General features: G+C 38.1%; 1 protein-coding gene across 1 annotated transcript in view; it reads left to right on the top strand.

Moving 5' to 3' along the window:
- The window catches only part of CSMD2 (CUB and Sushi multiple domains 2), a 653956-nt gene that overhangs the window by 557299 nt on the left and 78853 nt on the right, over positions 1-17804 (top strand). Inside the window, exons 45-47 of the mRNA XM_036829393.1 lie at positions 683-763; positions 1263-1376; positions 16816-17004. Coding sequence (XP_036685288.1) covers positions 683-763; positions 1263-1376; positions 16816-17004 — 384 coding nt within the window. The remainder of the gene's footprint in view (positions 1-682; positions 764-1262; positions 1377-16815; positions 17005-17804) is intronic.

Below are 17804 nucleotides of genomic sequence, written 5' to 3'. Positions count from 1 at the left end.
ACTTTGCCTCGGTAACACCTTCCCGACACAGGCCAGTCTCTGCCCAGAGGGATGGCTTCTGGTTTAGAAAATCCACTGAAGCCAGAGCGTTTAGCCAAAGGTCAGAAGAGAAACAAGCTGTCTTCGCTGGTCCCCCACGTAAGCCACACACAGCATTTAGATGCTGAGTAGTGGAAAGAATATGGGATTTGAGAGCAGCCAGACCTGGATTCAGATCCTGTCTGTGCCACTTACTTCCTGTGTGACCTTAGAGAAGTAACTGAAGCTTTCTGAATCTCAGCTTCCTCATAAGTAGAGTGAGAACATCTCGCAGGGGGATCAGCTATTGTGAGAATTCAAGGTGACAGCTGGTGAAAATGCTTGACGTATAGTAGGTGTTCAGTAAATGCTTCTCTCCCCTCCCTTCAGCGCCAGGCACCATCACTGCCTTCTTAGATCCTCTCCTTTATTGTTAGTCTTGATATATGGTTCCTGGTTTTTGCATCAAAAGCAAATAAAAACAGATGGCAGCGGATAAGCAAAATAGTGCTTGGCTAATCTTGCCCGGTGTACAGATAAGTACTCGTTAATATCTGCTGTGTGGATGGATGAGGAGTGAGAACGTGAAGCACTGAACAAATGAATGACCACGTGCCCCAAGAATGATGCTCTTACACCGACTTGTCTGCTTTTGTCTTTTCAGCTTATCCGCTCACCAAATGCCCTCCTCCCACCATCCTCCCCAGTGCTGAAGTTGTCACAGAGAATGAAGAATTCAACATAGGTAAGACCTCCCAAACCAGCAAGGACGGGGCTGGCGAGGAGGGGCCGGGGAGGGGTGGGGCCTGGCCAGTGGGGCTCATCTCCCCCTCCTGTCCGTGGAGAGAAACAATAGGCCCAGTGCAAGAGGGCTGATATTCTGTCAACTGAGTTTCACCCAAAATACAATCACTCTTCCTTTTAGCCATACGTAGCCAGAGGAGCTAGGAAAGCAGTTTTCTTCCATGATTCAAGTCAGGACGTTTTGAGAAATAAGTCCATGCAAGACACTCTAAAAAGTTCCTAGAATGTGGAACACTGTTAGGCCCAGAAGGCTGAGCTGTGAGAGGGGAGACACAGTCATGTGGGTCATTTGACTGGAGTTGAGCTAGTAATTTAGTCTGAACAGAACACAACCCGCCACTGATTGTCTTGCCTGGAAGTGGGTTCAAGCTACTAAGGGGTGCCAATCAGCCCTGCCCAGACTTCTCCGGGGAATCCCCATATTGGTCTCTCCTTGACAGGTGACATCGTACGCTACAGGTGCCTCCCTGGCTTTACCTTAGTGGGGAATGAAATCCTGACCTGCAAGCTTGGAACTTACCTGCAGTTTGAAGGGCCGCCCCCAATATGTGAAGGTAATCACACTGAACCATGCCTTGGAGTTCCTCCAAAACATCTCCCCTGTTTTCCTTCTCTCTATATTCCCAGTCCCTGCCCATGAAGCAAGAGGTCACTTGGTAAATGTTTGAATGAGTGAGTGAACAAGTGCTCTAGATAGGTTCTCTGCCCTGCTCCTAGGTCCGGGGCTGTGATTTGGCTGTAGTGGCCGCATTTATTTCTGTCTCCCTTTTTTCTAACTGACATTCCCTGGAAATGGCAGGAGGTTGTGGGACCTTGGTGGGAGTTGGGACTCACACACCAACCTTGCCTTACTGGAGTGCAGGTGCATCCAAAACCCTATGTGCTGAACTAGGCAACCGAGAAACCACAGTTGTCTTCAATCCAGTGTGATGCCTTGATGAAAATGTGCTTCACCAAGTTATCCCAACTAAGACCAAAAACAATTCTTTCCACTCATGAGGCATCTGACCTGGGGCAAGATACCTAACTGTGCTGTGCCTCAGTTTTCTTATCTGTAAAATAAGGATAATGATATTACTAATGCCATGGACTTGTTATGAGGAATTAAATGGGTCAGTAATGTAAAGCACTTTGGAAAACTATGCCTGGCACATAGTAACTGTTCAATGTGGGCTATTATTATTGTTATTAGTTTTACTACTGCTTCTAGTGCTGTTGCTACCAACAGATATTTAGTAGCCCATGGAGAAACAGGTCAGCTTCTCCTCCATCTCTAGGAAATCAAGAGTAGGGAGAATCTGCAATATGGATTATTAACGAGGAAGAAAGGGGCTACAAGCCCCAGAATTAGGCTGCTGATACACTGAGAAATTCAGTATTTATTTCAGTTGAGCTGACCCACCCATATACCAAATGACCAGTCCCCAATAAAAGTGAACTTTCACCTTCATCTGCTCCAGAATCTCCTTAATTGGCTCCAGCCCAAGTTTCTCATCATCTCTGGCTCCGTTTCTATGTCTACATGGCTCCAGTCTTCCTGGCTTCACTCCCCATTCTCAGCCTTGTGCTTTCCTCTGGGACTTGGTGTCATACTTGGGCTTCCCAAGGTGTGACCCTTCATAGTCTTTTTTATAATAGCAGCTTGATCGGGATATAATTCATATACCATGCAACTCATCCACTTGAAGTGTATACTTCAATGGTTTTTAGTATATTCAGAGTTTTGCAACCATTATCACAATCAATTTTTTTTTAATTTATTTATTTTTGACTATGTTGGGTCTTCGTTTCTGTGCGAGGGCTTTCTCTAGTTGCGGCAAGCGGGAGCCACTCTTCCTCGCAGTGCGCGGGCTTCTCACTATCGTGGCCTCTCTTGTTGCGGAGCACAGGCTCCAGACGCGCAGGCTCAGTAGTTGTGGCTCACGGACCTAGTCGCTCCACGGCATGTGGGATCTTCCCAGACCAGGGCTCGAGCCCGTGTCCCCTGCATTAGCAGGCAGATTCTCAACCACTGCGCCACCAGGGAAGCCCCACAATCAATTTTAAAACATTTTAATCACCCCCCAAAGAAATCCTGTCAGTTCCCACTTCTTTCCAGCCCCCTCAGTTCTAGGCAACCACCAAACTACTTTCTGTCTCTATGAATTTGCCTATCCTGGGTATTTCATATAAATAGAATCCTGTGATGTGTGGTTTTTTGTGACTTCTTTCACGTAGCATAATGTTTTATAGGTTCATTCATGTTGTAGCATGTATCAGCACTTCATTCCTTTTTGTTGAAAATAATATTCCATTGTACCTATACCACATTTTGTTTATCCACTTATCATTGATGGACACTTGAGTTATTTCCACTTCTAGCTATTATGAATAATGCTGCTATGAGCATTCATGTACAAGTTATTGGGTGAAACATATGTTTTCATTTCTCTTAGGTATGTATCTAAGAGTGGAATTGCTAGGTCATATGGTAACTCTATATTTAAACTATTGAGGAACTGCCGGAGTATTCTCCACAGCAGATGAACCATTTTCTATTCCCACCAGCAGTGTATGAGGGTTTCAATCTTTCCACATCCTCTCTGTTATTATTAACTGTCTTTTTAATTATAGCCATCCTAGTGTGTATAATGGGTATCTCGTTTTGATTTGTATCTTCCTGATGGCTAAGATGTTAAGCATTTTTTCATGCACTTATTGTTCATTTGCATGAAGAAATGTCTATTTGGATCCTTTGCCCATCTTTAAGTTATTTATCTGTTTGATTATTGAGTTGTAGGCGTTTTTTATATATATTCTAGATACAAGTCCTTTATCAGATGTGTGATTTTCAAAAAATTTTTGCATTTTATGGGTTGTCTTTTCACTTTCTTGATGGTGTTCTCAGAAGCACAAAAGTTTTTAATTTTGATGATGTCCAATTTATATATATATTTTTTTGGTGCTTGTGCTTTTGGTGTCATATCTGAGAAACTATTGCCTAATCCAATGTCAAAAAGATTTACATCTATGTTTTCCTCTAAGAGTTTATAATTTTAGCTCTTACATTTAGGACTGTATCTATTTTGAGTTAATTTTTATATATAGTGTGAGGTAGGGGTCCAACTTTTATTTTGCATATGGATATCCAGTAGTCCTGGCATCACTTACTGGAAAGACTATTCTTTCCCCATTGAATTGTTTTGGTACCCTGTTGAAATCTATTGACTATAAATTTGGGGTTTTATTTCTTGATCCTCAATTCTATTTTCTTGATCTATAAGTCTATCCTTAGCCAGTACCACACTATCTTGATTACTGTAGCTTGGTCATATGTTTTGAAATCAGGAAGTTTGAGTCCGCCAGTTTTGTTCTTCTTTTTCAAGATTATTTTGGATATGCTGGATCTGCTGAATTTCCATATGAATTTTAGGATCAACTTATCAATATCTACAAAGAAACCAGCTGGGATTTTTGTAGAGATTGAGTTGAATCCATAGACCAGTCTGGGTCTCACTGCCATCTTAACGATATTAGGTCTTCCAATCCATGAATATAGGATGTTTTTCCATTCATAACCTCTTCAGTGTACAACTTTCTTTTACGTTTTGGCTTTTTCTTCTCTTTTCTGCCTCAGCTAATGCCTTGTCCAATGATGTCCTAGTCTCCTATGACAAAGATCAGACATTTTTCTATCAACTCAGAAGCTTGCTATAGCAACACAGAAAATTTGGTGAAATTCAAACCTAAAAACATCACAGTGCAATTATAGAACATCAAGGATAAAGATAAAATGTTAAAACCATCATGGAGAAAAGATAAATCAGACTCATAGCATTATTGCATCAACAATAATACCTACCAAAAGATAAAATGCAGCAGGAAAAATAATTGTAAACTGAAGTTCTAAACCCAACCAAATTATCAATTAAGAGTGAGAATGAATTAATGAAATCTTCAGACACACAAGGACTAAGTTACTACCTTAGTAAAAGCATAATTAAAGGATACACTTCAGTGCATTAGTCAGGATAGGATAGGCATATGCTGCAATAACAAGCAATCCCCACATCTCAGTGGCTTAACACAGCAAAAGTTTATATCTTCTTCAGGCAAAATTTTCTGTAGTCCAGGTAACTCTATAGAGCTGATAACTCAGTGATCCAGGCTGCTTCAATCTTGTGTTGCCATCTGAAAACTAGGCCCCTGCCTCCATCCTCCATTGCAGCAGAGGAAGAAAGAGAATGGACATTCACATAAGGGCTTTTCACTTCCTCAGCCCCAAAGTGACACACATTATTCTACTCACATCTAACTGGCCAGAAATAGGCATATGGATGGAAAGTGAAGTTTTTTATATGCTCAGGAAATAAAAGAAAGTCTGATACTGGTAAACACCAGAAATATCTACCACATTCAGCAAGAAAAAGACGAATACAGGTAGAATGATTCAGATGCAAAAATTAACAATAAGCTAAGAAATCAGTAAAATATGGTAGTAAATCTAAAATATATTGACTGTAGAAAATAAAAAATCTGAAGACAACTGGAGAAATAAATGACATTGGAGAACCTATTTTAAAGAAAGAAAAAGTGAGCTGAGGACCCTTTCCTGCTGAGGAAAGCCATAGATATTGATTAACCATGTACATTATTAAAAATATACATTTAAATACAATGTTTAAATTTATGCATAGTTTTCTTAAATTATGTATGTCCATAGTATGTGTAAGTTCTAAATTCATAACCAAAAATAAAGAGAATAAAGTAAATTTGATTAATCAAATAGGAAACATTAAAGGAGAAAAAAATTTTTTAAATCACGGTAAACAGAAAATACAAAATGAGGTAGCAAAACTAAGTGCAAGGGCTTCCCTGGTGGCACAGTGGTTAAGAATCTGCCCGCCAATGCCGGAGACACGGGTTCGAGCCCTAGGTCCAGGAAGATCCCACATGCCGCGGAGCAACTAAGCCCGTGCACCACAACTGCTGAGCCTGCGCTCTAGAGCCTACGAGCCACAAATACTGAAGCCACGTGCCACAACTACTGAAGCCCACGTGCCTAAAGCCCGTGCTCCGCAACAAGAGAAGCCACCGCAATGAGAAGCCCGCGCACTGCAACAAAGAGTAGCCCCCACTCGCCACAACTAGAGAAAGCCCGTGCATAGCAACGATGACAACGTTTGATAAATTTATTTATTTTAAAAAAAAAACCATGTGCAAATACATGTGCAACCATGATAAATATAATTGAATCAAACTGCTAATTAAAGGTCAGAGATTTTCAGATTGGTTAAATTTTAAAAGTCTAATTATAAGCTTTCCATGAACTTAGAATTGAATATATTCATTTGCCTCTCTAAGGTCATAGCTAGAAAGGTGTCACTCATCCCTGGTATGAAGCAAAATGTTAAAAAAAAAATAGATAGCAAGTACTAACCTCTAAAATCTGGTGTAGCAAAGCTAATAACAGACAAAATAGAATTTAAGGCAGAAAGCATTAAAAGACATAAAGAGGGATATTTCATGCTGGTAAACGTAATCTGCCAAGAATATATAATAGTCATAAACTTCTGTGCACCTAAGAATAGTATTGAAATGTATAAAGTGAAAATTCATAGAATTACAGGGAAAAAGGGACAAATTCACAATTACGGTGGTAGACTTCAACACATCTCTTTCAATGACAGACCAAGAATAAGTAGTTAACATAAAATATTTGCAAAATATAGTTATATTAATGAACTTTTGTTGCAAAAAAACCATGCCAAAATTTAGAGGCTTTAAACAGTAATTATTTATTTTCTACAAAAGTTGTACTTTAAATATAAGTACCAGATAGATTGCAAGGGAAAGAAGAGAAAAAGATATGCCATACAAATGGTAAACATAAGAAACATAAAGAAATTTCAAATAATACTGCAATCAAGGAGTATTACCAAAAATAGAGATATTTAGAAATGACAAATAGGCTAACTACATTTAAAAAGATATACAAGTGTATATGCAGATGATAAAAGAGATTCAAAACACATGAAGGAAAAATCAACAGAACTGAATGTAAAAAGTAAAGACAAACTACAGAATAAGAGAAGATATTCAGAGTATGTGTATTTTTTAAAAAGGCCCTGTACCTAGACTATGTAAAGAACTTTTACAACTCAGTAATAAAATAATCCAATGAAAATATGTACAAGAGACTTGAACAGACACTTTGTAAAATAAGGTATGAATGGCCAATAAGTATATGAAAACATGCTCAACATCATTCGTCATAAGGAAAATGCACATTAAACCATAAAGAAGTATTACTGTGCACCCCCTAGAATAGCTTAAATTTAAGACTAACAATACAAAGTGTTAAAAAGGATGTGGAACAATTAGAATTTTCATATATTGCTGGTTGGGATGTAAAATCATACAATCACTTGGGAAAAGCGATTGGAAGTTTCTTTTAAAGATAAATTCACCTACACTATCACCTGGCAATTCTACTCCTAGTTATTTATCAAAGAGAAATGAAAACCCATATCCATAAAAAGACTTTTATATGAATTTCATAATAATCCAAAACTGGAAACAACCCAAATGTTCATCAGTAGGAGAATAAATAAGCAAATTGTCCTATGATTGCTACAGAACAATAAAAACAAAGGAAATAGTGATACATAAAACAGCATGAATTGACTCTTACAAAAATTATGTTTAGCAAAAGAAACCAGCCACAGAAATAATGCATATATGATTCCAACTGCATGAAGCTCTGGTACGCAAAACTAATGCTTATAGAAATAGCATCATTGATTTCCTGGAGCATTGGGGCAGGTCATACTGATTGCAAAGGGGCATAAGAGAACTTTCTGGGGCAACGGAAATAATCTATATCCTGACTGTGGTAGTGGTCACACAGATACATACATTAGCCAAAACTCATTAAATTGTGTACCTAAAATCTGTGCCTTTTATTGTACATAAATTATATCTCTAAGTTTTTGAATTTTAAAAAGAAATTCATGAGTTATAAGCAGAAAAACAGGCTTACTGGTAAAGTAAAAAGAAGTACCTGAAATAAAGAGTAGCAAAATAATCAAACCATTAGGTAAGTTAAACAAAGGGAAAAAGCAGGAGTTTACAAAAATAAAAAAGGAAGAGTGGAATATAGCCATTGAACCAGGGAAATTTTTTAATTATGAGACTATTTTGTACATATCTATGCCAAAAAATTAGTGATATGAATGAATTTCTAGGAAGCTATAATTTAATAAAATTGACCCCAGTAGAGAGAGAAAGTTTATACTTTCAATATTCTCTTTAAAAAGGTGGGGAGAATGTTTTCAGAGGAAGCCCCACCAAAAACATCAAGGCTAGATGGTTTCACGGAAGAATACTACTGTATCTTCAAAGGCCAGATATCTCAAGCATAGGAAAAACAAAAAACAAAAAAACTTGTAAACACGAATGCCTAAATCTGATAACGTTGCACACAAAAAGGCAAACCTATGGACCCATCTCATTTGAGAGAGCATGCCTGTTTCCCCCCGATGGAGGCAGATTCAAGTAGAAGGTAAAAAGCTTGAAAGAGACCTGCTACTGGAAGGAGCAGACCATAAGGCCTGGGGAACTTAATTATCACCACACCTCAGTGACCTGTGCTGCTTATCAGGTTAGTGAAATCTGGAACATTTCAAAAGCCAGGCTGGTTTCCTCCTTAGAAGCCATTCTTATATAATTCCAATGTTGCTTCTCCATTTCTTCTAAGTCCCACATTGACCATCTTCCTTAGGGTGATATGTTTATCTTTAGATATCTTTTTTCTTAATCAAATTATAATTGACTTACAATATTACATTAATTTCAGGTACACAGCATAGTGGTTTGATCTTTTTATAGATTTTGCACCATACAGTTATTATAATATTATTGACTATATTCCCCATGCTGTATATCACATCCCTGGGCCTTCTCTATTTTCTAACTGGCAGTTTGTACCTCTTAATCACCTTCAGCTGTTTTCCCAACTCCCCATCCCTCTGTTCTCTGGCAACCACCACTTTGTTCTCTGTATTTGTAAGTCTGTTTCTGTTTTGTTATATTTGTTAGTTTGTTTTGCTTTTCAGATTTCATATGTAAGTGAAATCATACAGTATTTGTCTTTAACTGTCTGATTTACTTCACTTAGCATAATACCCTCCAGGTCCATCCATGTTGTTGCAATTGGCAAGATTTCATTCTTTTTTATGGCTGAGTAATATTCCATTGTGTATATATACCACATCTTCTTTATCCATTCACCTATCGATGGACACTTAGGTTGCTTCTATATCTTGGTTATTGTAAATAATGCTGCAATGAACATTGGGATGCATATGTCTTTTCGAATTAGTGTTTTCATTTTCTTCAGATAAATACCCAGGAGTGGAATTGCTGGATCATATGGTAGTTCTATTTTTAATTTTTTGAGGGAACTCCATGCTGTTTTCCATAGTGGCTGCACCAATTTACGTTCTCACCAACAGTGCACAAGGGTTCCCTTTTCTTCACATCCTCACCAACACTTGTTATTTCTTGTCTTTTTGATGATTGCCATCCTGACAGGTGTGAGGTGATATCTCACTGTGGTTTTGATTTTCATTTCTCTAATAATTAGTGATGTTGAACATCTTTTCATGTGCTTATTGGCCATCTGTATGTCTTCTTTGGAAAAATGTCTGTTCAGGTCCTCTGCCCATTTTTAATCAGATTGTTTGTTTTTTCTGATATTAAGTTGTATGAGTTCTTCATATATTTTGGATATTAACCCCTTATCAGGTATATCACTTGTAAATATCTTCACCCATTCAGTAGGTTGCCCTTTCATTTTTAACATCTTTATTGGATTATAATTGCTTTACAATGTTGTGTTAGTTTCTGCTGTACAACAAACTGAATCAGCTATATGTATACATATATCCCCATATCCCATCCCTCTTGCATCTCCCTCCCACCCTCCCTATCCCACCCCTCTAGGTGGTCACAAAGTACCAAGCTGATCTCCCTGTGCGATGCAGCTGCTTCCCACTAGTTATCTATTTTACATTTGGTAGTGTGTATATGTCCATGCTACTCTCTCAGTTCATCCCAGCTTACCATCCCCCTTCCACTTGTCCACAAGTCCATTCTCTATGTCTGCGTCTTTATTCCTGTCCTACTGCTAGGTTTGTCAGAACCATTTTTTTTTTTTAGATTCCATATATATGTGTTAGCATACAGTATTTGTTTCCTCTTTCTGACTTACTTCACTCTGTATGACAGACTCTAGGTCCATCCACCTCACTACAAATAACTCAATTTCATTTCTTTTTATGGCTGAGTAATATTCCACTGTATATATGTGCCACATCTTCTTTATCCATTCATCTGTCGATGGACACTTAGGTTGCTTCCATGTTCTGGCTATTTTAAAGAGTGCTGCAATGAACATTGGGGTACATGACTCTTTCTGAATTATGGTTTTCTCTGGGTATATGCCCAATAGTGGGATTGCTGGGTCATATGGTACTTCTATTTTTAGTTTTTTAAGGAACCTCCATACTGTTCTCCATAGTGGCTGTATCAATTTACATTCCCACCAACAGTGCAAGAGGGTTCCCGTTTCTCCACACCCTCTCCAGCATTTATTGTTTGTAGATTTTTTGATGATGGCCTTTCTGACCAGTGTGAGGTGATACCTCACTGTAGTTTTGATTTGCATTTCTCTGATGATTAGTGATGTTGAGCATCCTTTCATGTGTTTGTTTGCAATCTGTATATCATCTTTGGAGAAATATCTGATTAGGGCTTCTGCCCATTTTTTGGACTGGGTTGTTTGTTTTTCTGATATTGTGCTGCATGAGCTGCTTGTATATTTTGGAGATTAATCCTTTGTCAGTTGCTTCGTTTGCAAATATTTTCTCCCATTCTGAGGATTGTCTTTTCGTCTTGTTTATGGGTTCCTTTGCTGTGCAAAAGCTTTTAAGTTTCATTAGGTCCCATTTTTTTATTTTTGTTTTTATTTCCATTTCTCTGGGAGGTAGGGCAAAAAGGATCTTGCTGTGATTTATGTAATAGAGTGTTCTGCCTATGTTTTCCTCTAAGAGTTTTATAGTATCTGGCCTTACATTTAGGTCTTTAATCCATTTTGAGTTTATTTTTGTGTATGGTGTTAGAAAGTGTTCTAATTTCATTCTTTTACATGTAGCTGTCCAGTTTTCCCAGCACCACTTATTGAAGAGGCTATCTTTTCTCCATTGTATATTCTTGCCTCCTTTATCAAACATAAGGTGACCATATGTGCATGGGTTTAACTCTGGGCTCTCTATCCTGTTCCATTGATCTATATTTCTGTTTTTGTGCCAGTACCATACTGTCTTGATTACTGTAGCTTTGTAGTATAGTCTGAAGTCAGGAAGCCTGATTCCTCCAGCTCTGTTTTTCTTTCTCAAGATTGCTTTGGCTATTTGGGGTCTTTTGTGTTTCTGTACAAATTGTGAAATTTTTTGTTCTAGTTCTGTGAAAAATGCCATTGGTAGTTTGACAGGGATTGCATTGAATCTGTAGATTGCTTTGGGTAGTACAGTCATTTTCACAATGTTGATTTTTCCAATCCAAGAACATGATATATCTCTCCATCTGTTTGTTTCATCTTTAATTTCTTTTGTCAGTGTCTTATAGTTTTCTGCATACAGGTCTTTTGTCTCCTTAGGTAGGTTTATTCCTAAGTATTTTATTCTTTTTGTTGCAGTGGTAAATGGGAGTGTTTCTTTAATTTCTCTTTCATATTTTTCATCATTAGTGTATAGGAATGCAAGAGATTTCTGTGCATTAATTTTGTATCCTGCTACTTTACCAAATTCATTGATTAGCTCTAGTAGTTTTCTGGTAGCATCTTTAGTATTCTCTATGTATAGTATCATGTTATCTGCAAACACTGACAGTTTTATGTCTTCTTTTCTGATTTAGATTCCTTTTATTTCTTTTTCCTTGCTGACTGCTGTGGCTAAAAAACTTCCAAAACTATATTGAATAATAGCGGTGACAGTGGGCAACATTCTCTTGTTCCTGATCTTAGAAAAAATGGTTTCAGTTTTTCACCATTGAGAACAATTTGGCTGTGGGTTTGTCATATATGGCCTTTATTATATTGAGGTAGGTTCTCTCTATGCCCACTTTCCGGAGAATTTTTATCATAAATGGGTGTTGAATTTTGTCAAAAGCTTTTTCTGCATCTGTTGAGATGATCATATGGTTTTTAACCTTCAATTTGTTAATATGGTGTATCACATTGATTGATTTGTGTATATTGAAGAATGCTTGCATTCCTGGGGTAAACCCCACTTGATCATGGTGTATGATCCTTTTAATGTGCTGTTGGATTCTGTTTGCTAGTATTTTGTTGAGGATTTTTGCATCTAAGTTCATCAGTGATATTGGCCTCTAGTTTTCTTTCTTTGTGACATCTTTGTCTAGTTTTGGTATCAGGGTGATGGTGGCCTCGTAGAATGAGTTTGGGAGTGTTCCTTCCTCTGCTATATTTTGGAAGAGTTTGAGAAGAATAGGTGTTAGCTCTTCTCTAAATGTTTGATAGAATTCGCCTGTGAAGCCATGTGGTCCTGGGCTTTTGTTTGTTGGAAGATTTTTAATCACAGTCTCAATTTCAGTGCTTGTGACTGGTCTGTTTATATTTTCTATTTCTTCCTGGTTCAGTCTCGGATGGTTGTGCTTTTCTAAGACTTTGTCCATTTCTTCCAGGTTGTCCATTTTATTGGCATATAGTTTCTTATAGTAATCTCTCATGATCCTTTGTATTTCTGCAGTGTCAGTTTTACTTCTCCTTTTGCATTTCTAATTCTGTTGATTTGAGTCCTCTCCCTTTTTTTCTTGATGAGTCTGGCTAATGGTCTATCAATTTTGTTTATCTTCTCAAAGAACCAGCTTTTAGTTTTATTTATCTTTGCTATCATTTCCTTCATTTCTTTTTCATTTATTTCTGATCTGATGTTTATGATTTCTTTCCTTCTGCTATCTTTGGGGGATTTTTGTTCTTCTTTCTCTAATTGCTTTAGGTGTAAGGTTAGGTTGTTTATTTGAGATGTTTCTTCTTTCTCGAGGTAGGATTGTATGGCTAAAAACTTCCCTCTTAGAACTGCTTCTGCTGCATCCCATAGGTTTTGGATCGTCATGTTTTCATTGTCATTTGTTTCTAGGTATTTTTTGATTTCCTCTTTGATTTATTCAGTGATCTCTTGGTTATTTAGTAGCATATTGTTTAGTCTCCCTGTGTTTGTATTTTTTACAGTTTTTTCTTGTAATTGATATCTAATCTCATAGATTTGTTGTTGGAGAAGATACTTGATACAATTTCAATTTTCTGAAATTTGCCAAGGCTTGATTTGTGACTCAAGATATGATCTATCCTGGAGAATATTCCATAAGCACTTGAGAAGAAAGTGTATTCTGTTGTTTTTGGATGGAATGTCCTATAAATATCAATTAAGTCCATCTTGTTTAACGGGTAATTTAAAGCTCGTGTTTCCTTATTTATTTTCATTTTGGATGATCTGTCCATTGGTGAAAGTGGGGTGTTAAAGTCCCCTACTATTATTGTGTTACTGTTGATTTCCCCTTCTATGGCTGTTAACATTTGCCTTATGTATTGAGGTGCTCCTACGTTGGGTGCATAAATATTTACAATGGTTATATCTTCTTCTTGGATTGATCCCTTGATCATTATGTTGTGTCCTTTGTCTCTTGTAATAGTCTTTATTTTAAAGTCTATTTTGTCTGATATGAGAATTACTACTCCAACTTTCTTTTGATTTCCGTATGCGGAATATCTTTTTCCATCCTCTCACTTTCAGTCTGTATGTGTCCCTAGGTCTGAAGTGGGTTTCTTGTAGACAACATATATATGGGTCTTGTTTTTGTATCCATTCAGCCAGTCTGTGTCTTTTGGTTGGATCACTTAATACATTTACATTTAAGGTAATTATCAATATGTATGTTCCTATTACCATTTTCATAATTGTTTTGGGTTTGCTTTTGCAGGTCTTTTTCTTCTCTTGTGTTTCCTGCCTAGAGAAATTCCTTTAGCATTTGTTGTAAAGCTGGTTTTGTGGTGCTGAATTCTCTTAACTGTTGCTTGTCTGTAAGGGTTTTAATTTCTCCATCGAATCTGAATGAGATCCTTGCTGGGTGGAGTAATCTTGGTTGTAGGTTTTTCCCTTCCATCACTTTAAATACGTCCTGCCACTCCCTTCTGGCTTGCAGAGTTTCTGCTGAAAGATCGGCTGTTAACCTTATGGGGATTCCCTTGTATGTTACTTGTTGCTTTTCCCTTGCTGCTTTTAATATTTTTTCCTTGTATTTAATTTTTGATAGTTTGATTAATATGTGTCTTGGCATGTTTCTCCTTGGATTTATCCTGTATGGGACTCTCTGCACTTCCTGGACTTGATTGACTATTTCCTTTCCCATATTAGGGAAGTTTTCAACTATAATCTCTTCAAATATTTTCTGAGACCCTTTCTTTTACTCTTCTTCTTCTGCAACGCCTATAATTTGAATGTTGGTGCATTTAATGTTGTCCCAGAGGTCTCTGAGACTGTCCTCAATTCTTTTCATTCTTTTTTCTTTATTCTGCTCTGCAGCAGTTATTTCCACTATTTTATCTTCCAGGTCACTTATACGTTCTTCTGCCTCAGTTATTCTGCTATTGATCCCATCTAGAGAATTTTTAAGTTCATTTATTGTGTTGTTCATCATTGTTTGTTTGCTCTTTAGTTCTTCTAGGTCCTTGTTAAACGTTTCTTGTATTTTCTCCATTCTATTTCCAAGATTTTGGATCATCTTTACTATCATTACTCTGAATTCTTTCTCAGGCAGAATGTCCATTTCCTCTTCATTTGTTTTGTCTGGTGGGTTTTTACCTTGCTCCTTCATCTGCTGCATATTTCTCTGTCCTCTCATTTTGTTTAACTTACTGTGTTTGGGGTCTCCTTTTTGCAGGCTGCAGGTTCGTAGTTCCTGTTGTTTTTGGTGTCTGCCCCCAGTGGGTGAGTTTGGTTCAGTGGTTTGTGTAGGCTTCCTGGTGGAGGGGACTGCTGCCTGTCTTCTGGTGGGTGGAGTTGGATCTTTTCTTTCTCATGGGCAGGGCCGCGTCTGGTGGTGTGTTTTGGCATGTCTGTGAACTTAGTATGACTTTAGGCAGCCTGTGTGCTAATGGGTGGGTTTGTGTTCCTGTCTTGTTAGTTGTTTGGCATGGGACATCCAACACTGGAGCTTGCTGGCTGTTGGGGTGATCTGGGTCTTAGCATTGAGATGGAGATCTCTGGGAGAGCTCTCACTGATTGATATTACATGGGGCCACGAGGTCTCTGGTGGTCCAATGTCCTGAACTCGGCTCTCCCACCTCAGAGGATCAGGCCTGACACTCGGCCAGAGCACCAAGACCCTGTCAGCCACACAGCTCTGGGAATTCAGGCAAAGTCACCAGGAATCATCTCCAAATGTTAAAGACTTTCAGCTTACTAACCAAGAGGAAATGCCTGCCCTTTCATTTTTGTTGATGGTTTCCTTTGCTGTGCCAAAACTTCTTAGTTTGATGTGGTCCCATTTGCTTATTTTTGCTTTTGTTGCCCTTGCCTGAGGAGACAGATCCAAAAAAATATTGCTAAGACTGATTTCAAAGAGTATACTACCTATGTTTTCTTCTAGGAGTTTTATGGTTTCAGGTCTTAGATTTAAGTCTTTAATCCAGTTTGAGTTTATTTTTGTATATGATGTGAGAAAGTGGTCTAGTTTTATTCTTTTACATGTAGCTGTCCAGTTTTCCCAACACCACTTCTTGAAGAGACTGTCTTTTCCCCATTGTATATTCTTGCCTCTTTTATGATAGATTAATTGCCCATATATGTGTGGACTTATTTCTCTCTATTCTGTTCCATTGATCTATGTGTCACTTTTTGTGCCAGTACTATACTGTTTTGATTACTGTAGCTTTGTAGTACAGTTTGAAGTCAGGAAGCATGATAACTCCAGCTTTGTTGTTCTTTCTCAAGATTGCTTTGGCTATTCAGGGTCTTTTGTGCTTCCATACAAATTTTGAAGTTATTTGTTCTAGTTCTGTGAAAAATGCCATGGGTATTTTGATAAGGATTGCATTGAATCTGTAGATTGCTTTAGGTAGTATGGACATTTTAATAATAGTAATTCTTCCAACCCATGAACACAGAATATCTTTCCATTTATTTGTTTCATCTTCAATTTCTTTCTAGATATCTTAGTACTACTAATCAGGTCACAGCCATGCTCTGCTGTTTCCTTCTGTTCCTGGTGTAATTATCATCATCATCTCTATAATTTATGGAGGCATGCCATACATATATTATTTAGTATAATATGGTAATATATGATATTATAATATATAATCTTAATATATAATTATATAAAATAATATATAATTATATAACATCTTGTGTAATACAACAGCCCTGTAAGATAGGTGTTATCTTTTTGGGTTGGAGATGGTGAAGCTATTGCACAGAAAGGAAATAATTTGTTTAAGACCACACAGGTAGTAAGTGACAGAGGTGGACTATAAATCCAGGTGTGTTTGACTCAAAATCCCATGGGCTTACCTCTGCCCTATACTCTCCTTGTACAAATCAAACTCATTTAGCTCTTGGATTTGAGGATGCCTTACAGTTATCTGTATGTACGTATCATCCCCACCTGCTCCAAAGCCCATATCTGAGCTAAGAAGTGATTCCAACCAACTGACCAAGCCTGAGTCTCAGCAATATAGTAACATTGACACAGAATCTGAGACCAACTCATGCCATGGAGCAGTAAAATGATGGGTATTGGAGTCTTGCTTGAATGTGCTCAAATACCATCTGGTTTTCCAACGGTTGTCTTCTTCACCAGGGAAAAGCCAATGTGTTGGCACTCGTTCCATCTCCATCCCATGTACCTGGTATTTCTCTTTCTTTCTCCAAGTGCACTGTCCAACGAATGAGCTTCTGACAGACTCCACAGGTGTGATCCTGAGTCAGAGCTACCCAGGAAGCTATCCCCAGTTCCAGACCTGCTCTTGGCTGGTGAGAGTGGAGCCCGAATATAACATCACCCTCACAGTGGAGTACTTTCTCAGTGAGAAGCAGTATGATGAGTTTGAGATCTTTGATGGTAAGTAAATCAAATTGTTCCCTGCTGCAGATAGCACAGACTGGCTTCAAAACCCCAGGAGTCTATGATGCAACCTCCCAATTAGGACTTTCCAGATGCTCCACACAAGGTCTTTCCCTACCACAGAAACTCCAGTACCATGGAAGCTGATGAGTTGTATGAGCAGGGCTGCTCATGTTACAGCCTAGACCTGCTACAGCACCCTTTCTTTAATCTAGCCACCACTCAAAGCTAGCCCCTTGAATGCCAACCAATAAATGGGTCATAGCAGTACTCCCAAGTGAAGAGTATGCTGCTTCCAAAACCCAAAGAGGTCTACCAAACACTGTGCTTCTTTCTTGGTGGTAGGAGGGGAAAGGTGCAATAACCTGCTCTTTAATTTGGAGGATATGTCTCAGCATGCCGCAGACCACAGGACCCTAAAAAATTCACCTGACTCTTTGTAGGGTTCCTCTCTTACCCTTTGGAGCATGTGTCTTGCAAAGGCATCTACACTAATTGTCCCTTCTGGCACATCAGATCCAATTAATACAATGTCATTGATATAGTAAATCAATACGCTGTATTCTGCAGGATGTCCAGATGGTCCACATCTCTTCATACTACATTATGACAGAGCAGGAGAATTAACATAGCTCTGAAGCAAGACCATGGATGTATACTGTTGCCTCTCTCATGTAAATGCAAATTGCTTACAATCCTCCTTTCTGGTGGGTATAGAAAAGAATGCATTGCTAGATCAGTAACTGCATTTCATATAACCAAAGCTATGATAATCTGCTCTAATGAATATACTACAT

This window comes from Balaenoptera musculus, chromosome 1 (genome assembly GCF_009873245.2).
Source record: "Balaenoptera musculus isolate JJ_BM4_2016_0621 chromosome 1, mBalMus1.pri.v3, whole genome shotgun sequence".
Lineage (NCBI taxonomy): Eukaryota > Metazoa > Chordata > Mammalia > Artiodactyla > Balaenopteridae > Balaenoptera > Balaenoptera musculus.
Note: the sequence above shows the minus strand (reverse complement) of the source record. Positions and strands in the feature narration are given on the sequence as shown.